The 23,820-nt window shown below is 47.4% G+C and overlaps 1 protein-coding gene across 5 annotated transcripts; it reads right to left on the bottom strand.

The window, feature by feature from the left end:
• Positions 1 to 4,233: 4,233 nt before the first annotated feature.
• GPAT2 (glycerol-3-phosphate acyltransferase 2, mitochondrial) lies at positions 4,234 to 22,971 on the bottom strand. 5 transcript variants are annotated; one of them, XM_074287611.1, is made up of 22 exons: positions 22,884 to 22,971; positions 16,106 to 16,212; positions 15,774 to 15,887; positions 14,871 to 14,944; positions 13,054 to 13,158; positions 12,432 to 12,560; positions 11,438 to 11,537; positions 10,944 to 11,080; positions 10,001 to 10,100; positions 9,703 to 9,915; positions 9,287 to 9,397; positions 8,924 to 9,009; positions 8,428 to 8,546; positions 7,521 to 7,591; positions 7,134 to 7,392; positions 6,846 to 6,994; positions 6,684 to 6,761; positions 6,324 to 6,455; positions 6,122 to 6,242; positions 5,343 to 5,408; positions 4,929 to 4,984; positions 4,234 to 4,513 (listed from the first exon to the last, which is right to left on the bottom strand). In XM_074287611.1, the coding sequence occupies exons 2-22, from the start codon at positions 16,133 to 16,135 to the stop codon at positions 4,397 to 4,399; spliced, it is 2,367 nt and encodes a 788-aa protein (XP_074143712.1). In that variant the 5' UTR covers positions 16,136 to 16,212; positions 22,884 to 22,971; the 3' UTR covers positions 4,234 to 4,396. The 5 variants fall into 5 exon arrangements, 4 of the variants coding, with proteins under 4 accessions (XP_074143712.1, XP_074143713.1, XP_074143711.1 ...); XM_074287612.1 differs by having other exon boundaries at positions 22,795 to 22,885; XM_074287610.1 differs by having other exon boundaries at positions 12,432 to 12,572; positions 13,057 to 13,158; positions 22,795 to 22,884.
• Between the last annotated feature and the right edge of the window lie 849 nt (positions 22,972 to 23,820).

The following is a 23,820-nucleotide window of genomic DNA, read 5'->3' as shown; positions in this document are numbered from 1 at the left end:
GTTATTGCTCAAAACCTGTTTTCAAATTCCTTAAGAAACATGTCTTAGGCAGAGGCTTGTGGCTTTCTGTCTGGTGCATACTTGTAAATATGGCCAGATGATCAGGAGTACCATTGTCTTAGAACTTCAGCCCATAAGCCCTAGATCCTAAATCTGTCTCTTGTACAGTGGTGTGAATCTTTCTCTTCTCACACTTTGGAGGAATAGAAATGTTAACTCAATAGTGATGTTGTTCTTTATAATACTCTTGGGAGGTGGGACTGGCCTTTGTCATTACAAATAAAAATAAACATTTCTAAGTAAAGAGGATGGTGAGCTTGAACAGGACTCTCAGACTTTGACTTAGGAATATTAGAAAGGCTTGTTACTAGTTCTACTAATGCTATTCATGGCCTTCAGATGTAGTTTGAGGAAACAGACCTGGCTGGCTGCTATCAGTTTTCTATGGTTCAACTTGCCGTTCTTATTTAGAAATGCCTTAGTTATTAATTGTGGGCAAAAGGCTCTGAGATCTGTAGGTAAGATAAGCTAGCAGCATTCATAACTAATCTTCAACCTGGACAGATCTAACCTTCATGTACAAAGTCATCTCACTCCCCAGAGTTCACAGATGCCATTTCTCACACAGTTGGTTTCACTGAGGGAAATGGTGTACATTTGTGACTGGTTCTTGATTGCATTGAAAAGCAGTGGAGACTAGGATAAACCTTTGGTACTTTCTTCCCTGTGGGTCCTGCATTGGTCCTGCATTGAGAAACAAGCATTTATTAAGTATCTGCTATGTGCCAGGCACTGTGCTGTGTTGGACAAATATTATCTTTTTTGATTCTCACATTCCTTGGAGGTGTATGCTATTATTAACCTTATTTTAGTAGGGAAACCTGAGGAAGAAAGAAATTAAGTAACTCGTCTAGTGTCACATAGCTAATATCTGAGGCTCTGAATTCAGACCTATTTACTGTGCTACCCAGCTGCCAGGACACCATCGGGCCACTGATTTGTAAACTTGTTAAGCCTCCCCCTTCCTGTTCTTTGCATCTTTGCTAAAACTGTTGAGAATCAATTTTCATTTTTGTGGGAATTTATTCTGTTATATGTCTAGTAAATGTTTGTTGAATTGGATTTGCATCTGTACAGTTTATTCTTTTTTTTCCCTGAGGCTGGGGTTAAGTGTCTGAGACCAGATTTGAACTCTGGTCCTCCTGATTTCAAGGCTGGTGCTCTAACCACTGTGCCACCTAGCTGCCCCTACACAGTTTATTCTAAAGGAGAATTAGAGAATCCTAGATTCCAAGCAAGTGCCAGAAACAAAATTGTTAGGGGAAAAGGGAAAGGGAACATCCCATCGAGTTAACTTCAGTCTTCCCATTCTCCTTGCTGGATGATTTCCCCTCCACATTGATTCTAACATCATCTATCTTGTCACGTGTTACTCTTGCAGAGTACCTGATGGAATAGAAACTGAGAATTAATTCTCATCTTAAGTCTGCCATCAACATTCTGTTTCTAGGAACAGTAATGCTCTACTTGTCTGGAGCTCAGATAGCATCAAATCATAGCATCAAATCAGGAAATCTATATAAAAGAGCCTCTTAGTGAAAAAAAAAGTCATTGCAAAGATCATGCCCATTCCTCAGTAAAAGATGGTGAAGCCTCTCATGGTTCCCCCCAGACTACTGTGTGAAATAGGACAGCAGATTACAGTGCTCCCACTGACAGCAACAAGGAGTGATATATTTAGAAGAATTTATGTTTAGAAGAATTACACGTTTAACTTATAGTGGATTCCTCGCTGTCTAGGAGAGAGGGAAAAAGGAGGAGGGAGAGAGAAAAATTCATCTTTTGCAAAAATGAATATTGAAATCTATTTTTGCATGTATTTGGGATAATAAAAAGCTATTATAAGCGCACGTGCATGCACACACACACACACACACCCCCACCAAGAAGTGAGAATGTTAAGAGGAGGGTAGGAAGGGCTCTTTAAAGAATAAACAGAACAACTATAACACAGCTTCCTGTGGCTATTTGGAGTGGGAGTAAACAATCCTATACATCTCAGTGGCTTTGAAGCACAATAACTGAATCAACAAGAAGTTTAAAAAAAGGTTTCATATATACCTGGAAGCAACAAAAGTGATTAAAATATTTTAGGAAGATTTCTATAACAAAGGTTTAGTATTTAAAGGAGTATCATGGCCCCCAGATCACTGAGGCATTACCACTTTATATCCCTGCTAAGGTTTTGTGAGGTCCAAATCATGTTCCCTGTGTTCTTACAGATAGCCTAAGCACTGCCTTGTGTCCTGGGCTGCCTCTGCCTCCTCTGCCTTGCTCACCCTTACCTTGTACCTCTTTTATATGTTGTTTCTTCCTCCCCTGCCCTAACTAGAACGGAGATTGCTGAGGGCAGGTGCTGTCTTACCTGTTCTGCTTTTTGGGCATCCCCAGTACCTGTCCCACTGTTTGGCGCCTAGCAGGCACTTAATAATTGTTTATTCATGAAAGGTTTGTCTCCGTAATGTGTAGCATGAAAGGACTGAAACAGCACTGGATCTCAAATCATAAGACTATGGGTCAACTACTTAATGTCTTTGAAACTCTGTAAAATAATATTTGCCTGAAAAAGGTTTTTGTGAAACTTGAATGACATATAGAGTGTACACAAAGCACTATGTAAATATTACCTATTAACACTGAAGGCAAGGACGAGACCTTGCACGTCTCTTTTGCTCCGTGTCCCCTCTCAGTGCCTGGCCCAGTGTGCTCTGCACACGGAAAGTACTGAGAACGGGTGATTTGGGACAAGATTGCCTCCTGCCTTTGCTGTGTCATTCTCTCCATCTATGAAAGGAGGATGCCTCCCCACTCTAAGGACACGAAGGAGAGTGAGACACTGCGTAAGTGCCGTGACTCTCAATAGCCAAAGAGTGATCTTCCCAGAGGTGCAGGTGCGCAGAGACATCTTTGTGAATGGGGAGGATCCACCACTTCAGCCGGGGGTTCTCATCGTGTGGGCCTCCGGTAAATGGGAGTCTTGCCCCTCAGCCCATCTTGGAAGGCAGCAGCATTCCCCAGTGGTCTGTCCCTGCCTGTGTCGGGTTCTCTGGCAGTGAGCCCAGCCTTCCTCACCCTTCGTGGCAGAGATCACAGCCTGAGAAACCCGCTCTGCCAGTCTCTTGTCCAGAAGTCTCTGGAGAGTCCAGCGGGTGTCGACACCTTTAGGAAGTCCCCTTTCTCTTTCAAGCTCTGACTGATGGGGAGAGACAGCAAGAGCCTATGGGGAGAGATGGAAAGGGGAAGAGAAGGGCAGAGAGACAGGTTCAGAGGGAGTGAAAGTGTGTGAAGATTGGGGGGGAGTATAAATGAGAGGGAGAAGGGAGGGAGGGATGACAGTAAAGGCTGTGGCAACTAGTCTTTGACGAGGGAGGGAGCAAGGCCAGCACAAGTCTGATGGGCTGGGGATCCTTGCTGACGAGGGGGGGTGCAGCTGGCATCCCTCCCGAGTCTGAGGGGCCCTATTTCCTACTCCATTGCTATGAATCAGACCCAGAGGAAGGTGCTGCATTAAATGCCTTTGGCAAACAAGGGCCGGAACCTGGTCAGGCTGTCCCCGTACTCACTCTCTCAACTGGCCGGAGGCCTCAGGCTTATATAGAATGAAAAAGATCCACAGAACTGCCCCCCCTCACACACTAAACAACGATAGTTCACTTGCATAGCAGGTGACAGAATGGCAAAACATTTTCTTCACAACAGCCATCTAAAGTAAACAGGACAAAAATATCATTCCCATTTTACCTATTTACAGGAATAAAAAACCTCCAAGAACCGACATGCTTACTGGGGGCCCAACTCAGAGGTGGCCAAGGCAAGATTCTTTCCCACGTCTCCTGACTTCAAATCCCACCTGCTTCGCACACCACGCTGCCCGTGGGCAGCAGTAACTGCTTCAGAGAGGGCAGCCCTGGCTTCTACCCCTCTGTCTCCCTTCAGCCCTAGATGGGGGCTATTTCCCTGCCTGGGTTGGCTTAGCCTGGAAGCTCTGGCCTGTTAGGATTGATCTCAGCAGAGAGGAGAGGAAGGGGAAGGACTTCACAGTTTATGTAACACTGAAAGAACATGCTGAATGAAAGGCTGAGCTCTACATCCATCTTTATCTAAACACAGCTGGTGGTAAACATCTGGAGAGAGAGTTTGAGGAGACGACAAAGAAACACCTCAAAATCAAAGCTAAGGGGCTCTTTATATTCCATTAAATATGTGATAACCTATTACAATCTCAACTATTAGTCATTCTTCCCATCTTGAGCTTCCTTGCTCCAGGACTGGAAACTGCTTCTTGCTGGGCTGGGACAGGACAGGATGTCCCCGTTCCTCCTCGTAGTAGGGGCTCCTAGCCACAAATGAACTGACGGATGAAATTCTCTAGTTTTTCCTGATTTTCCTGGGTAGTGAAGGTTGGAGACAAATGGAGGGTGGAGCCCGTGGAACCAGGCTGTTCCTTCAGCACCTAAGGGTAAGAAGATGGCTTTGGAAGATGGCTGTCCATAGCTCAAACCCAAAGTGACCTAGAAAGGTTAGGGTACAGCGGACATAACCAAGAAGCCTACAGTAAGGTCTGTAAGGGGAAATAATAAGCAGAAGTCCAAGGTGGTGACAAATGAAGTTGTACTGGAGTTTTCCCCACTCCAATCCTCTCTGAGGTCCCAGCACACATCAATACTATACTGTATTCTGTTTTGCCTTTGGGTAAAATCCAAAGTCCTTGTCAGCCACCAGTAGGAAAACAAAACAAACAAACAAACAAACAAACAAAAAAAACCAGGAGTTTCAATTAAACTAGATTTTCTGGAGAGGTTAAATATAACGCCTATTGGGGAAAGGAATAGGGAAGTTAGGGAGGGGAGAGATCCATCTCTACTCACCCCCAAATCTTTGAAGGTCATCACAGCACTATGAGCCTGGCTCAGATCAGTACTTTCTAGAAGGGAAAGAAAAAGAAACAGCTCAGAGGATGGGGAGATGCTGGGACCCAGGAGACCTCTGGACCCTAACCGTGGGCTGGGAACTACAGCTCTTCCCTGAGCCAGCCTGCTGCTCCACAGAGCTCCAGGTGTGGGCCCGGGGGGAGAGGGGGTAAGACTCAGGATTCTGGGAAGACTGCAAGGCTAGAGGGGAGGGGCAGAGCTCCCCTCCTCGTGCTATTCTTCCAGTGACCAAGAGGTGACAGCAGTCACCCAGGAAAGTGAGCCTGGAAATCCCAGCACTGAAGGAAGCAGGAGCCTCCTTTTGGGAAGGGGGAAAGAGAGGAGAGGGACAATCCGCTCCTCGGGACTCACCAAAGGAACCATCTTCTTGGGCCTTCTTCAGCAGGAACTGGTGCAGCTGCTGTGTGTAACCCAACTCTGTGGACAGAGGGCAATCCCCAGGTGGGGGGCCTTTCCAAGGCAAGAGCAGCCTAGCCCAGCAGGAAGCTCCCGAGCCGAAAGGGGCCTCAGAGAAGGCTGTCGGTGCCCAGGCTGGCTTGGCTCCGCTGAATCAAACCGACCTTAAGACTCAGCTCAAATCCTACCTCCTTCAAGAGGCCTTTTCCAGGCCGGGCAGCCCTGCCCCAGCCCCGGGAGCCTCCCTGTGACGAGGGCTTCAGCCCACAGGCGTCTAGTTGTTTACAGGCTGTTCACCCCATGGGAACAGAGCTCTTTGAGGGCTGAAACCATATTTTTGCTCTACTTTGTGCCCAGTTCCCGGCACGTCACTTAACCAATGTTTGCTGACTGATGGATATCCAGAGAAGTCAAGCCACTTGACCAAGTTCCCATTGCCAGTAAGAGGCAAAGTGAGGACTTGAAATCAGGCCTCCTGACTCCAACCTAGAAAAAGCCAGCCCGGACACAGGAGAAGTGCAGCGGTCTCGTCCCAGAGCCGAGCTAGGGCCCAAGGTCCCTCCTCCACACCCTCCCTCACGGCCTCTGTCCTCATGTCTGCCCAACCCGGGAGGGGGAGATCGGCCTCCGGTCACGGGAGGACACATGGAGGACGCGGGGAGATGTGGGAGAGGGAAGGCACGGGGAGGTGAGCTGGGAGCCCTGGGGGCCCGAAGGCAGCGGGGCGGCCTGACCTGTGTCCGGCAGTTTTCCCTGGTGGAGGAAGGCTGCGGCCCGAGCGAAGGCCGTGAGCAGGGGGCTGAGCAAGCGGCAGAGGAAGAGGAAGAAGTCGGGGCAGCGCAGCTGCTGGCTGAGCTGGGGAGGGGGAGAGGCGTGAGTCCCCCGCGACGCCCAAGCCGCGTGCCAGCCTCGCCGCCCCGCTGGGGCCTCCCGTACCTTGAAGCAGCGACTATCAGTGCCGTCCTCGTAGTCACTGTCGCTGTCACTGAAGTCTTCCATTGACCGCCAGAGCATCTTCTCTCCGAAGCGCCAATTCCCCGTGTCACAGGTCAGCCGCGTGCCCGGGGCCTGGGGGTGGGAGCTGGGCTTTACCCCTCCCTCCCTTTCCCGTTCAGAAAGCAGTGAGGAGAACACCCAGCCAAGAGTCTGGCTTGTGAAGAAGACCCTTTAGAGGGGGCTGCTCGGGGCAGCAGGCCCGTCCCAGGGGAGGAGGTCACACAGCGGATGGAAGGACGAGCCAGAGCCGGGCGGGCAGGGCAGAGGGGGGCGGGGTCAGGCCACGCTCGGCGTCTTTACCTCCTCAGCTACGAGGAGCCCGCACTGAATGAGCCGGTCCAGGACCTCCTGGCAGTAAAAGTAGGACGACTGGCAGGGCTGCGGAGAGAGGGAGAGAGGGCAGCTGCCTCCAGGCGGTGCGAGCCGTGGCCCTGGGCCGGGCCCGCACCCCGCCGGCCTGACCTGCAGCAGGAGGAGGTCCTGGGGAAGCAGGTGCAGCAGCAGCAGGGTCTGGCGATGAAGCTCCCGCTGGCTCAGCAGCTCCACGCCCTGCAGCTCCCAGGGCCCCTCTGGGGGCACTCGTCCGGCCAGGAGGGCTCGGACTGCGCAGGCTGGCCAGGGAGGAGAAGGCAGCATTACAGAGCAGGGCTCCGGGGCACCCACCGGGAGACGGAGGCAGAGGGGGCCCCGAGACCGGCCAAGGCAGGTGAACTTTGCCTCTCTCCCTTCCCAGCCCAGTGCCAGACTTACCGCCCACGGCCTCACAGAGGAAGACGGGCAGCAGGGCGGCGCTGTGGTGGGCCAGCTGAGTGAGCGTGGGGCCGGTCCTGGGCAGCACCAGGACATCCCCCTGGGGCAGGAGCCACAAGGAGAGGCTGCTGTGCAGCAGGCACAGCCCGTGCATCACCAGGTCCTGCAGCTGCCCTGAGAAACCCACATCGAAGCCCCGAAGCAAGGTCTCCTCCGTGAGCCAGGAGAAGTTTTCCAGGAGCCTGGAGAGGAACACTCCCTGGGGGAGAGAGCGGACTGTAGGAGTGGGGGATGGGGAAGGACCGAGGTCGCCCGGACCCAGGGCAGGGGCCGCACTCCAGGTGCCTGAGCAAGAGGCAAACATCACCCCCCCAACATGAGCTCTACCTCGCGATGCCGATGCAAGAGAAGAGCGGCCATCACTGCCGTGGCCATCACGGCCGAGCAGGCGATGCTGGCTGCAGGCAGAGAAGAGAGGGGGGAGGCAGTGGGGAGGGGGAAGCTCACTCTCCCCCCGCCTCTGTGCATTTCCCAGGGGAAGGCCAGCATGGCTCCCAACCATGTTCTAAGCTCTAGAACCTCCAGCATAACTCTGCAAAGGGACCTCGCTGTCCCCACTCCACTCTGACTGGTTGCCCCGTCCTCCCAGCGGCCCTAAGCTTTGTAAAAGACGTCTGGGTGCAGAAGGACTGTCTGCGCTCCCAAATCACGATGGCCAAAGATGGGCCTGAAGTCAGGAACCCGAGCTGTTTTTCTTCCATCTAGAATCACCTTTCACTTCAGTTAACACTGTGAGCAAACGTTCACCGGGGTCTTTCGCGGGAGGCTCACCTCTACCCACGTTCATTTCCCAGCAACTCCAGGCCCCCCCGATCCTCCTCTTTTCTCACCCCAGACAGTCTATACGGGGTGTGTGCCACACACCTGAACACTGGGCCGGCTGCAGCAGCGGGAGCTTTCCTCGTGCCCCGCACATCCATCTTGATGCCCAACCCCAACCAGAGAAGAACTGATGCTTCCCACCTCCACCCAGCAAGCACCAGAACAGGGCTGGGTAATGAGCGTTCACAGGGGTGCACGTGCGCATAATGATTTGCATGCCGTCTCCCTCAAAAAACTGGGAGCTACCACCAGTAAAGACTCTGATCTCACTGCCCTGCAGGCCCAAGGATGAGGGAGGGAGGGAGGGAGCAAACATCTAGAACGTCTGTGCCATTCCCAAAGGGCGAAGCATTGCCCACGAACAACCCCCAAGTCAGAGCTTGTTTCTTCCTGACGCCCTGGATTCCCTTACCACTCAAAACATGGCGGCTCAGCCTGCTCACAAGAAGCTGGTCCTCTTCCTCCAGGGCCATGAGAGGCCCAGACATTGGGGTCCACTCTTGTTGTTTCTCACAATCGGGAAGAACAGACCTGCCACAGAGGCACAGTGGGAGTTTACTACTGCAGGTCAGGCTCTTATCCCCCCCCCACCCCGTGATGGTGGAAGATCGTCCTGCCCAAGGCCAGAACGATGACCTCTGGAGGAATAACATTCAGGCCCTTTCCAGCCCTAGAAGTCTAAATCACAGGCAAATCTCAGGCCCTAATATTGGAAATCACTAACCTTGGTCAAGGACAGATAGTTTGAAGGAAAGCGGGAATCCTGGGGAGTCCCTTTCCAATCTTTGCTACCTTCACTCCCCCACAACAACACCTTCAAAAAGAGCTAAGGAACCACTGGAAGCATTAAGGAAGGGGGGGCATCTGTTGTGCCCCCCCAAGATGAAACCAATATACCCATCACTTACCAATGTCCAAGCACAGTTTGCAACAGGAGCTGCTCTAGAGACTGTCCTCTGCTCCTCCCTCGACTCCAAGTATTGATCGAGTATTCCTGCCCAGGGCACATGGTCAGATAAACCCTAATGTGCCTCTCACCAAGGGACCCAGCACTTCACATGTAGGTGAATTGTGAGCAGTGAACTCTCCACAAAGTTTCAAAACTCACACGCTCACGAGAGGAGCTGCAAGTTCTTTGGTCAGTGCCCCTGACAAGACACCCAGAGTACCCAGGATTGGACGAAGGCCCTCTCCACTCCCAAGGTGCCCCACCTCAGGTCCAAGATTTGTTCTGAATCTCTAGGTCTCTTACCTTCCCCCAGGCGCCATACCTGCAGGGAGAAGGGCTGGGCAAAGTCTATTCGAGCACATCCCCGACGACCTCGCAAACCTCGAAACACAGCCAGAGCCCCCCACCACAGTCCCAGGGAAGAAGAAGAGGCCTAAACAGAGAGGCAAAAGTAGGGTATAAATCATCCCTGACTAAGCGTATCACAGAGGGAAGACTGGCACTGCCACGCTAGGAAACGGGGCCTCAGACACCCCTTGTCACCATCGCTCCGTCCTCTACAAGATGTGACCTGCCATGGACTGGGTAGCAAGGTCCCTTTGTTCATCTCTGTTCTTCCTGGTCAGAAGATAGGAATTTATTCCCACACCTAGCTGTTCCCTCTCTACTCCTTAGGGATTCAGAGGATGGTCAGGTTGGGGAAAAGAGGAAGCTGGAGGTGGCAAAGGGAGTTCTCACCCGAAGTCCTGTGTGCTGTACATCGGGGGCCAGATCATAGCCAATGCCCACGGGCACTAGGGCCGCGTCAGGGATGGCGCCTTCTCGGAAGGCCTGCAGCACCAGCCCCAGCCAGGCCTGCCCGTGGGAAGACAGGCGGGGTCCCACAGCCCCAGGACGGTCTTCCAAGAAAATGAGCAGGGGCTGCTTGCTGGCCAGGAGCTGCTCTACAGCCTGCAGAATTGGGGGCTCAATGATCACTCAGCTCTCTGAGCTCAGTCACCCCCACCTCCAGGTTATCCCCCCACTGGGCACTTACGGCGCTGAGAACGGCCCTGGAGAGGATCCCTTTGGGGTTGTCCAGGAAGAGGTTAGCTTCTGGGGGCATGAAGAGGCCACCGAGGTGTCTCAGCAAAGCCCTAGGGACAATGGAGAGAAGCTATGCAGAGAAACCCCTGAAGAAAGGGGGCAGGAGTGGCTGGGGAGGAGGTCGGCCGGCTCGTGCCCACGATGACTTGTGGCTTAATACTCTCTAGATTTCCCAAAGAATAAACCCAGCCTCCTGACTAGGTCTCCTCTCCTCAAGTCCTCAGTACCAGAAACAGCAGGGCTCAGACCCTTGGAGCCTAGAGAAAACAAGCCTCCACGTGGACACCTTCTGTGGATGGAGAGATGGGATTTCTAGTTTCTGCAGCAAATTTGTGATAGGGGTCAGAAGGAATTAATAGACAGGAGAGTAATTTTCCATATGGAAGTCCTTCCTTCCTTTCTTGTATCAGTTTAGAGCACCTCACAAGCAATAAGGCTCAGGTCCACATGTAAAAAGACGTGTTTCGTTCTTATGTTATGAGGTCTAGTTCCAGGCGCACAGGTTCAGATCCTGGGTCATGGTTCTAGCTAATTTACTAAAACGTTTAGAAAATATTCAGAGCAGCTAGATAGATGGCTCACTGGGTAGAGCACCAGCCCTGAAGTCAGGACTTGACTTCAAATCTGGCATCAGTCACTTAACGGTCCTAGCTGTGTGACGCTGGGCAAGTCACTTAACCCCAAGTGCCTCATTCTCCTCCCCCCAAAAATCAGACACTAAAATGCCTCCAGGGATGTTTCTAAGATATCTTTGGACTCCAATTCCCCTCTTGGTCCCCAGAAGTACGCACATCCCCTCCCTAGGTGATCCTCCAGAATCCTGAGACCACAAACTCCTCTGAGTATTCTTTCATCCACCAGAGGACAGAGGAGAGGGAGAGCAAGGTATCCACCTGAAAGCCGGGGAGTAAGACTGGGGTTCCCAGGCCACTCGCAGAACCCCGAGACCTTGAGAAAGCAACAGGAAGGGAAGCAGGAGGCCATCCAAACATGATTTGTGGGTGGAGAGAAAGATGAGCGGCGTATCCTTCTGTAACAGAGAGAAAGAGGTTATTTACAGGAATAAAGAGGATGCCAACCGTTGGGAGTTGGCCACTCTGCCTTCTTCACAGCCACAGTAATCCTAGAGGAAGGAACCCAGTAGCCTCCGAGGGGAAGCAAGAAGTAGGCCAGGAGGTCTCCCTAAGCTAGCAAGCTCAGTTTTCCAAATTTTTACACAAAAAATGACCTCTATTAAAAAGTAAAAGTTTCCCCTACTGCCCCCCCACAAAATGCAGGGAAGAACAAGAGCTCCCAAGGGGAGCTTCCCTAGGGGAAAAAGATGTGAGTTGAAAGTTCCCAGAGAAAGCTTAGGGTGGGGGTACAGGTGTTCAGCAAGAATATTTACCGCCTGTGCAGCCTGACGGACCATAGCCAGCTGACCCTGGTGAAGCTGCACATTTAGGAAGATGCAGTTTAAAAATTTGAGCAGAACCCAGTTGAAGATCCTAGTGGGAGTGAGAAGACAAAGGAGTGGAAATGTGAGGATGACAAGCAGGAAAGGTCAGATGGTGATGGAGGAACAATGAATGGAAGGCCTCCTGCAGACCAGCATCCCAAAGAACCCGGATGTTCTCATTCCCCTTCCCCTCTTCACTTCACAGGAGAGTATGGCACCAAAACATTAAAAACCCTACTGCAGAGAGCTCCGGCTCTCTCAGACACATGAAGAACCTCTTTCTTCAGACACAAAGCGGGAGGCAGCCCCAGTTTTTAGCCTCTCTGTCCCCTTATTTGCTGCTGTGTACAAATTCAAGCAGCAGGGATGACAGGACAGCTCTTCTGAGTAAAGGGCATAGCATCCATAAGTTAGAACTGCTGTATCTCGAGCCCTTTCTCAGCCAGCGGTGGTGGGAGGGAAGGGGGCTGGCAGCAGCAGTGCTATAGGTTGCCAACTCCTGCTCTAGCTGAATAAGCTCAGCTCACACTTACATAAGCCTTTTTACAGTTTACAAGAGATTGTTCTCACCATCACTCTGTGCTACAGAAAATGCAAGTATTTTTACCTGCATTGACAGATGAGGCAACTGAGGCTCTCAGAGGCAATGGGATTTTCCCACCATGCTACAGCTAGTGAGCAGTAGAACCAGGAATGGACTGAGGTTTAGTGCTCTGAGGCCAGCCCTCTCTCCCTGCTTAGGAGAACCCAGAAAGTCATATTTCTGGTTACTTAGGGCTCACATGCTATTGAGTTAAACAGCTTCTACTCCCATTATTTTTCCTCACAAGAGAGGGAAGTTTGGTTTGATTCAGTTTTGAGCAAATGGCTCAAAAAACACAGCCTAGTGGGTTATTCTCATAGCCCTTAGGCTCTCTGTTCAATCTCAGGGCAGGGGCTTTACCTGAGCAAAAAAGGGTAGATTGAGGCCTGGATCTGGCCCGACATATGTTGCACATCCCTCCTCAAAGAACTGGGCTTGGGGCCTTCACCTGGTCCCCCAGGGGCCCTCCCGGAGAGGATTTCTTGTATCCTAGGAAAAGAGCTGGGGGTCAACATCTGTGGGAAAGAAAGGCAGCAGAAACCCTCTGGCTTGGGTGAGCCCATATGGAGGGCGGAGAGATCCCAACCTTCCCTGGACAGAAGGAAAGGGTCCACATCAGAGCCTTCATTATCCAAAGGCAATCAAGAGAGATTGGGGAAGGAGAGGACAGAAGGGCAGACCCAGAACAGAGCTCTGAATTTCTGACTTTGGGCTTAGTGTCCTCCCTCTTAATGTTACAACCTCCACCTGAGTTTCACTGGAATATTAGGAATATTGCCCAACAATAAGCCAGCGTAATTTCTCCTTAGGATCTGTGACCACAGAGGGTATCTGTTTGGTGCCTGCCTTTCTCCCACTTTTAAAAATGAGGATGACTCCAGCATTAGGTTAGAGGGGGAAGGGAGCCGAGCAGCACCACAGTGTGAGAAATCATTGCTTCGCGCTGCACCCACCCCGGGGCAGGGCCAAGAACCGTTCTCACCACTTGCTGCCCAAAACCGTCTCCCAGGCGTCTGGGGTGGGAGCGATCTTCCAGTCCATGGCACATAGGAAGTAGCACAGCCTTCGCACCAACCACCCTCGATACCTGGAGGGAGCCCCCCCCCCCCCCCCACAAGCTCTGCATTAGGGTGGCAGGAAACACTAGAGGAGATTACATAAACCCGAACACACCACCCACTCCCACCCTCACAAGACTCAGGTCAGGTTCCCACAAACCGTCACTTTATCAATGACAATCACTGCTTTCCACTGAGGCTGTGGGAGTGGAGCATCCCATCTATGAAGGGAGAAGAGCCCTTATTTTTGGTCTATCCATTATTTCCCTGAAACAACCTGCCCCGACTCTCATGTTAACCTTGCTCTCCCTCCCTCTGGACCCCCTCCCCATGTCCACATCCACTGCTTTCACCTCTGCTCACCTCACTTCTCAGGTCCTTGCAATCTTCCCCAGCCTCGGAAGAGAAACTGCTCTCCCCAAGGCCGTCAATTATCCGTTAGGGCCCATCCCTCGGCCTTCTGGACATGTGGCTGGGCCTTCCCCCCTTGGTCTTTCAGGCACAGAGCTGCCATGGCTCTCTTCCTGTATCTACCTGATCCTTCTCAGTGTCATCCCCTGCTGCCTGCAGAGGGGTCTGTGCTGAGCTGCCTTCTCTCCTCCTCAGCCAGTCTCCATGGATGGGACTATCACCTTCACGTAGATCTTCCCAACCTGACCGTCAGCTCCCCTTTCTCCTGAGCTCCTACATTTCTAAAAGCCGCCTCAACATCTCCACTGGGAGGTCCCAGAAGCAGCTCAGACCAAACCTATTATCTTTTCCTCCTAAACCTCCATTTCTTGTTGAGGACCTCATCGTCCTTCTAAGCTTCTAAATTTGACCTCTTGGAGTCAGCCTTCCCTCCACTCTCTCTTTACCTATTGCGTACCTCTCTCCAATGAATCTGCCATTCTCTACTTAGACAACTGCAACACTAGTTTCAAGCTTTTATTATCTCTTCCCTGGACTACTGTAATAACTTCCTAATTTCCCTGCATCTTGTCTCTTCCTGTCCAGCCTTGCCTTTACATAGCATTACTATTCCTTTTTTATTTTCAAGTATACTTTTATTTCCCAATAATATGTTAAAAATGATAACATTCACTTTCTCAATAACATGCAAAAAATTATAATATTTGCCAAATTCTCTCTTTCCCTCTTTCATTCTTTGAGAAGTCAAGCATATGATGCTGATTATACATGAGAAATCACAGCATTGTTATTCCTCATTCTGACTATATTCCTCAAATGCTCAAGAAACGTCAGAGGTTCTCTTAGTGTTTTCTGTTTGTAATTTAATAATATTTACCATTTGGCTAAAACCTATTTTTCCATGCTGATAATATCAAAATGCTATATGTTCATTTTCTCTCCCACCTCCAAGTCTTTGCATAAGCTATCTGCAGCCCATGCCTGCAATGTTTTCCACCTTTTAAAATCCCTAGTTCCCCAATTCAGTTCCCAGCTGTTGCTCTCCCACCCCCAAAACTGTAGCCTATTTATTCTGTGTACTTTTATATATACATATTTATCTTTCAACAAGTGTTCACCTTTTTACCAGCAGAACATAAGCAGGCTTTTGTATTTGTATTTCTAGAATTTACTATAATGCTTTGTACAAAGTAGAAAACTAATAAGTATTTGTTAATTGACTGAATGAGAAGCTCAGGCAGGAAAACCTAACTTTCCCAACCCACAGATTATTCGTCTGGGCCTTGAACCTTCATGAGGCTCCATGGTCCCTGGACCTTTAACACATTACCTGGTATTCTCTTCAGTCACCAAGATCACATTGTGAAAGCCCAAGGCAGCAATGTTTTTGTGGAAAAGGGACTCCTAGGGACACCAAAATGGGGCAGGGTATTAGAGCAGCAAGGCCTCCAGACAGAAATGCCTTCTATCCTACCTCCACCTACCAAAGCTGGGTTACAATTCAGCCTCTTTTCAGCACCTTGTCTCCCTCCCGTCCCAGAGAGGTCTGTCTGGAAATGCCCGTGTTTGGAAACAGGTGGTTGTGTATTATGGATCTGCACGTGGCAGGTGTTATGTTCGGCACAGACAGATCACTGCCGATATCTAGCCTGTGTCTCTCGTGACTATTCAGTGCTCCTCTTTCTTCTTGCCTACAGGCAGCCATGTGCCCGGTGAGCCGAGAACCCCCAAGTCTGAATCCATCCTCACACAGCTGGGTGACCTTGGGCAAAGCCATGGAACCTGTGCTCATCTTGGGTTCCTCTACTATCAAGTTGTGATAATAATACCACCTACCTTCCAGGGCTGTTGTACTGATCAAATGAGATACTATTTATAAAGTGCTTAACAGTGTCTGACATGGTGTAGGCCTTTAATAAATGCCTGTTCCCTTCCTACCTTCTTGGAGTTTTGGCTGCCAATATTAGCTCTGATTTTATAAACTCCAGTCTGCTCCCCCTGCCCCCTAACTCTCAACCACTGTCCCTCTGGCCCATAAAATTCTTGTGTGGTCAGATTCATTATAGCTCCATGAAGGGTGAGAAATAGGAATGTCAACATGAAAAAATATTTAGTTTTCCAATTCCTAGAAGCAACCAATTGTTCCTGCCTCTCGTACCTTATTATGTTTCCAATTCCCATCTCAGCCCTTTTCCAGAGCATCCTACTACCTGTGACCCTGCGAAACTCTTACCCAGCTTTTAGGAGTACAGGTCTGGCAGCAGCGTCCCACAAAAGGACGATACTTCCCCAGAAATGGGGTGATAGTTTCCAGCTTCACCCCAAAGCCTTTGGGCCACATGCTGGTCTAACAAAGGGAAATAAAAACAGAATTGTTAGCAAGAAGACCACTGGTAAAGGCATAGTTCAAAACTGGGAGAAAAATAAGCCAGGTTTTTCTGAGGAGTCTCTGGGATTCTTAATCAGGGCAGAGCTCTCCAATGGAAAGAGCCTGGCTCACTGGTTGGATTTGCGGGGTAAAAGAGAACAGCAATGAATGAAGACTCAACTACCCTTACCACATACCTCCTTATTGCTCTGAGGTTTGCTCCCCATGAGGCACTGAGTCAGAGCTCCTGTATAAAGTCCTAGGAGTACAGGAAAATTGGAATTCTAGTCTTAAGAGATCTGTCCTGGGGAGAGGAGAGAAAGAGAGAAGGTCACAACCTTTATGGCGGGAGGTCAGAAAATGAAAAACCAAATGCTTCCCAAAGGACTACCTCTCCAGTATCTCCTCTGTGCTATTCAAACGCCCTTCTCACAAAGAAATGAGACTTAGGGACAGAACACCACAGAGCCCGCCTTGCTTCTGAAGACACTAAGGAACAGGAGTTAGACTTGAAGAGAATACCTCAGACCCCAAACAGGGAGCAAATGGCTTTCAGGGAAACAGGCTAAACACCTAATTTGTTCAACAGAGGGAAAACTCCAAAATAACTAGCACAAAACAACACCAATCCTGCCCTCCAGAGAGAATATCTTCAGTTTCAGCAGTTCCACAGAAGTAGGAAAATTGGTTTCTCCTTGGCCCCAGTACACAATGAGATACACAAGGCCTAATAGAGAAGTGACCCAAGGACTCAGACATGCATAGCACCCATATACTGGAGGGCTGGAGAGAGAGATAAAGAATGAGGGGATGAAGAGAGGGAAGAGAATTGGGACACTGTTTGAGACAAGTTGGACAAATGAGGGAACTGAGAGAAAAACGGCTAAGGTCATTTCTCTCAAAAAGGAAGAAACTTGAATCCTGTTCCCACCCTCCTTTTATCTCTGGCCCAGGGTGAGCAATTCATTCATTTGTTCTTTCAATCAATAAACATTTTCTCAACACTTCTAAAACAAGCAGCAGTACCACAGTGGAAAGCACACTAGAGAATCAATCAATCAACGAACTTTTATTAAACACTAAATATGCACCAGGTACTGGCAAGATCAAAACATTGCTTGCCCTCAAGGAACTTACATTCCAAAAGGGGAGAAAATGTGCACATAAGCATAAAAAGCACAAAACCAATACAAGGCAATGGGGGGAATATGAAGTGTCTGGGGGATCAGGAAGTAGTACTTCATTCAGGTAAGCCTTGAGTTGAGTCATGAAGGGAGTCAAGAAAAAGTGGTATAGTCAATGTAGACTGAGATGGGAGATGAATGAGTCTCATGTGTGAGAAATAGAAAGGAGAGATTGGCTGTGAAGTCCAGAATTGCGTCCTAGGAGCTGAAAATGAAAGAAAAGCTTTATCTTGGAGAAAAGAGAGCCATTGGAGTTGTCTGAGTAAGAGAAAGCTTATTTCCTGAGAAGTTATAGTATTTGAGGGAATATCAGCATGCAAATTCATGTCCTCTAGCAAGAAGGTAGGAGCTCGACTGGGATGGAAAGCCATAAGCCCGTAGTACTGAAGTCATTAAGAAAGACGAGAGAATGAACTGGGAGCTGGTAGGTAAGTACCACCAGAATCTAGACTGGATAATAAATTTGATCTTCAAAGAAAGAGAGATTTGCTAATGACAGGGACAGAGGGAAGAGTGTGGCAATTAGCAGCATGAGCAAAGATATTCTAACTCCCTCTCCAGTTATAGCACTACCTAGATCTGACTCTGGGCAAGTCATTTCACCTCACCAAGTCTCATTTTCCCTCTCTGTAAAATGGAAGATGTAGTTGATCTTTAAGATCCCACCCAGCTCTAACATTCTGTGGGTTTATGTGCTCATTATTTGTACATGGTTCCTTAGGTTTCTTTAAAAAAATAATAACCCACAAAGTGTATGAATTCTAACTGAAGAAACATGGAAATCCTTTCCTTACTAACCTCAAACTCCAATTTTCCTTTTATTGAAATCCTCCCATTACTAAACTAATCCAGGTGTTCAAGCATGAGCTCTCCTATTTCACCTCTTCTCCAGTTCAAATTATAACATAAATTGTCAGAGCTGAAATAGCAAGGTTTGAAATTAGGTTTTCCTGCTATGGCCTCCCATTCTTTATTATTATCATTAATGGTAGAAGTAGCTTGCATTTATACTGGTGTTGTTTTTCAAAGTGCTTTGCATAGGTTAAATCATTTGATCCTCACAATAGCCCTGTGAGGGAGGTGCTATTAGTATTCCCATTTTGAAGCTAAGAGAGGTTAAATGATCTGCCCAAGATCACTCAGCTAAGTGCTTGATGCAGAATTTGAATTCAGATCTTCCTGACTCCCAGTCCAGTAACTTAACCACTGTGCTCTCTGGTTGTTTAGAAGACAGAATCCAGATTCTTTGGTTTGACATTACACGATCTTGACAATCAGCCCCTCTTCTGTCTCAACAATATCTTTTCCCTCCTTGTCCTTTTATTACTTTGATGTACTCAATCTGTTCCTTCCCCTGGAAGTTTTGTATGTACATTCTCCAACCTAGGACGCTCTCTTCCCATATCTCCCCTATCTAAATTTTACCCCATAATGCAGGAAAACTGGGACACTAATGCATTGTTGTTGGAATTGTAGATCTAACCATGATGAATAGGCAGGTCTCAGAAAAGCTTGGAAAGACTTACATGAGCTGATGCTAAGTGAAGTAAACAGAACCAGGCATCAAGATTATGTGATGTGGTGAATCAGAGGAATTGCAATTACGATGGAGAGAATCATCTACATTCAGAGAGAAAACTATGGAGACTGAATGTGGATCTAAGGATAGCATTTTCACCTTTTTGTTGTTTGTATGTTTGTGTCTTTTCCCTTTTGATCTGATTTGTCTTGCACAATATGACAAATATGCAAATATGTTTTAAAAAATTAACCCATATCAAATTGCTTGCTGTCTTGAGATCTCCCTTCCTCTCCAGGTGAGGGAGGGAGAAAAATTTGGAACATAAAGTTTTACAAAAATGGATGCATTTGGAAAAATAAAACACTATTGAAAAAGAAAAACAAAACAAATTCTACCCCACAGACCTAGAAAGAGCTTGTAAAGTTTTTCTTAATCCTTTTCTTTCATCTCCCAGTCCCATCTATAAGTCTCTACCACTTATAATATGCAGCCTTATATTATTAGATATCTCTCTATGTACCTATGTCTTATTTCCCCAACTAAGCCCCTAGGGGAGTTAGGACTCTTCACAGTACAATATTGTAATACTTTTCCGCAGGGACTCAATAGATGTGATTTGGTTTTTACTGCCTAACCCTCAAAATATCTCCCACAATTCTTCTTTATAAAATTACTTATATATTTCAATCTCCATCAAACCCCTCTCCCATCTTCTTTCCTTGGTTCAATGTTTGATGAACTGAATTGAATCAAATATTTACTTGCTAAAACCATAACCCTTATACAGCTAATCTAATCAAACTCATTTCCTTCCTGCTTCTTCCCTAGTATGAATCTGTCTTATGAAGAACCTGGTCATTACTGGATAAAGGAACAAACTATGTTCAGAAAGAGGAGGGGAAAAGAATGTTGTCATATTGCCTGAAACACACAGGGCTTGAGATAAACTGCACCTAAGGCATTCTCCACTTTGTAAATAGCATTCAAACTCTGATTAAGTACTAGCATTTTACTAATGATGGGATACAGTTTACATAAGCCAAGTTTCAAGCAGCAGTGTATAAGGCTATAAAGACAGATAATACCTGAAAATTGCACCATCAAGTTACAGAACAAAATCTTATGTGAACTCCAAGAGGAAAACATCCTCTCCCAAAAGACCAGAGAAGGGTTCCAAGAAAAGGTAGCTTTAAAGATGGCATGCGAATACAACAGGCAAAGCAGAAATCAGGGAGGAATGGAAAAAAGAATGGTGTCAGAGAAGCAGGATTGGTTCAGGAAACAATGTCTGAACAGAGCACAGAATGTGTGATGTAGTGCAATATGAATTAAGGCTGGAAAAGTAGTCAGGTGCTAGATTTTGGAAAGCCTTGAATGCTGGGCCAAAGAATTTGAACTTTACTCAGCAGACAAGGGGGATCCAATCAAGATTTTCGAGGAATATTGTGTAAAAGGAAGATCAGTCTGTCAGCAGTGTGAAGGATGGGGCGCACTACAGCAAAATTTCCATATTGAATTACAGAAATCTGGTTATAGTAGAAGATTGTCATGGCTGTGTTATGAGTTGAATCTCTGGATAAGTCAGTCAGGATTCCCACACTGAGAAAAATATTTTCTTCCTTAGTAACACACCCCAGCTTTCCACCTTCCACACCCTCGTAGCTTCTACCACGAAGATTAGTTGACTCAAAGAAACCAATTCCTCCAGTATCCTGTTGGACACACTTTGACTAATATAAAACATCTTGATGATTTCAAGTCCCGAGCATCATCTTCATATGGGAGGCTTTGCCCTTCTCCACAATCAGAGCTGCTACTTGGGTGGTCCAGTATACTATTTTCCTATCGATAACAATCTTTGTTAACTGTTGAAACTTAGCATTTGATAACCACCAAAAACAACGGAGTATGAACAACTAAAGAAAAAACAAACTACTCTGACAAGAACTTGGGACCATCCACAAATGGCTGTGACCACCAAAAAACCACCTTAATTTTCCTAAGCATCATTTTCTTCATCTGCTATAAATGAAGAAATGTAGGTAGCACGAGTATCCTCAATTTTATAAATGGGGAAACAGACCCAGAGAAATGTAGGTAGCATAAATATTTCTCATTTTATAGATAAGGAAACAGACCCAGAGAACTGTAAATAGCACAAGTATCATCAATTTTATAATTAGGTTAACAGACTTAGAGAAATGTAAGTAACACAAACATTCCCCATTTTATAAATGAGGAAAAAGACCCTGAGAAATGGCAGTAGCATATATATATCCTCAATTTTATAAATGAGGAAATAGACTCTGAGAAATGTAGGTAGCACAAATATTCTCCATTTTATAGATGAAGAAACAGACCCAGAGATATTAAATGATTTAACCTCTCCAAGACCACACACCTAATAAAAGCATCAGCATCCTATTTCTAACGCTAATTTCCTGGTTGTTTTAACACTTTCCACTCCGCTAAAGTCTTCAGCTTCATTTCCCCAACTGACTTCAGAGTCTCTTTCTTCATCTATAAAATGGGTAATGTTGGTGTTATTTACATTTCTCTAAGTGTTTCCCTAATTATAAAATTGAGGATACTTTTGCTATTTACATTTCTCTGGGTCTGTTTCTCCATTTATAAAATTGAGGATACTTGTGCTATCTACATTTTTCTGGGTCTGTTTCCTCATCTATAAAATGGGTAATGTTTGTGCTACCTATATTTCTCTAGGTCTGTTTCCCTATTCATAAAATTGAGGATACTTGTGCTACCTACATTTCTCAGAGTCTATTTCCTCATTTATAAAATGGGGAATGTTTGTGTTACTTACATTTCTCTAAGTCAATTTCCCTAATTATAAAGTTGAGGATACTTTTGCTATTTACATTTCTCTGGGTCTGTTTCCCCATCTATAAAATGAGGAATATTTGGGCTACCTACATTTCTCTAGTTCTGTTTTTCCATAAAACTGAGGATACTTGTGCTGCCTACATTTCTCAGTCTCTTTCCTCATCTACAAAAATGGGGAACATTTGTGCTTTCTCTGGGTTTGTTTCTCCATCTATAAAATTGAGAATACGTGTGCTATCCACATTTTTCTGGGTCTATTTCCTCATCTATAAAATGGGTAATGTTTGTGCTACCTATATTTCTCTAGGTCTGTTTCCCCATTCATAAAATTGAGGATATTTGTGCTACCTACATTTCTCAGAGTCTATTTCCTCATTTATAAAATGGGGAATATTTGTGTTACTTACATTTCTCTTAGTCTATTTCCCTAATTATAAAATTGAGGATACTTTTGCTATTTACATTTCTCTGGGTCTGTTTCCCCATCTATAAAATGAGGAATATTTGGGCTACCTACATTTCTCTAGTTCTGTTTTTCTATAAAACTGAGGATACTTGTGCTACCTACATTTCTCAGAGTCTCTTTCCTCATCTACAAAATGGGGAACATTTGTGCTTTCTCTGGGTTTGTTTCTCCATCTATAAAATTGAGAATACTTGTGCTAATCTACATTTTTCTGGGTCTGTTTCCTCATCTATAAAAGGAGGAATATTTGTGCTCTACTTCCTCATCTATAAAATAGGAAATGCTTGTGCCATTTATATTTCTCTAAGTCTGTTTCCTCATCTATAAAATTGAGACTACTTGTGCTATTTACATTTCTCTGAATCTGCTTCCTCATCTATAAAACGGGGAGTATTTGTACTGTTTACCTAAAAAAGGTTTTATACCTAAACCTCAAAGTGCTATGTAAAATTTTTCAGTCATTAATAGTATTTTTGAGGCAGCCAAAGCTCTTCTGCATTAGAAGGGCGCACCCTCACTTTTCGGGGGGGTGCAGAACCATATCTGCCTGTCTCTTAACATCCAGGTATCTTCCCTTGGTAGAAGGACAAGAAAAAAAAAAAGAAAGATATAGGGTTCCCCACAAAGTAGGACCAACTGCCCCCAAAGTTCCGCCCCTCCCCCAACCAGCCTGCCAGATGGGCGGGGCGGGCAGCCGGTACCCCGGCACATTTCTCTCCCTAGGCCTGGGTTCCATTAAAATTCATTCGAGCTTCCCGGGCAGGGCCCAGAACAGTAATGGAAGCCCGGAAAGGAATCATCGACCCGCGGGAGAACGGTCAAGTCAGTGTGAGTGGAAGCTTCCTGAGGGCAGGGCTTCCTGCCCCCTACCAAGGGCCTAGCACCGCGTCTGGTCCCCCAAGGGAAACCCTGGTCCCCCGCTTTTCCCGGGTGCCCCCTTCCATCCGCCGCAGGCTCACCTGGCCTAGCTCTTCGTCCTGCCTAGAACAGGCCAGACCCCGCAGGAAGGAGGCCGAGAGGCCTGGGGGTAGGCAGACACTGACTGACAGTCCGAGCAGCCAATGAGCTTTCGAGTTTCTAACTCCACCCTTCACGCTGCCCTTTCTGGGCACAAGGGGAGGATCCCACCCCACCCCACCCCACTTCTAGGTGGGCTGAGGAGAACAGGAGGAGGTGGGCCAGAAGGGGAAAGGGAAAAAGCGCCAATATTCTCCATTTTATAGATGAGGGGAAAGAGGGGGGGAGGGAAGGAAGAGGAGGAGAGAGGACAAAGTCCACCCTGACACAGAATGGACTTGGTGGGAGTAACTTTAAGTAGGTAGCCCCCTCCGGGGCGTGGCTGCTGAGGGAGTGAGGAGGCTGAGTTAGGGACCAGTGACAAGGGGGTCATCTGGGGGAACCAGCTAGGACACAACAGACTCAGGGGACAGACAGCCGGACCTGCCAGAGGTCTCCCATGTGCCAAAATATTCCTAGCGGAAAACTATAGTAGTGAAACATACGTGCCCTCCAGATCAGGAACAATGCGCGCTTATGGATTAAGGAACAGGGCGGAGGGGCTCTGAAACTACAGCGGGCCGTTTATTCGGGCCCTCCCAAGGCAAACGGGCTGAAGGGCGGAGACAGAGTCCGAGCTTTTGCTTTTACATATTCCGGCCTCCCACAGTCTGAGGAACAGTGAACCAGCCCCTATTTAAAAAGTTTGAGGACCACTGGGGATAGGAGAACAAATTGTACGGGATCATCACTAGCATTTACAGAATGCTTTAAATATTTTTAATTATGTAAAACATTTTTTAGAATGCTTCAACACCACATGGGTTATCTCATTAAGTCCTCACAAAAGGCCTGTAATCGAAATCCTATTGTTCCTGGTTCACAAGTGAGGCAATTTGA

Source organism: Sminthopsis crassicaudata, chromosome 2, assembly GCF_048593235.1.
Source record: "Sminthopsis crassicaudata isolate SCR6 chromosome 2, ASM4859323v1, whole genome shotgun sequence".
Classification (NCBI taxonomy): Eukaryota; Metazoa; Chordata; class Mammalia; order Dasyuromorphia; family Dasyuridae; genus Sminthopsis; species Sminthopsis crassicaudata.
This window is presented reverse-complemented; position numbering and strand designations above follow the sequence as displayed.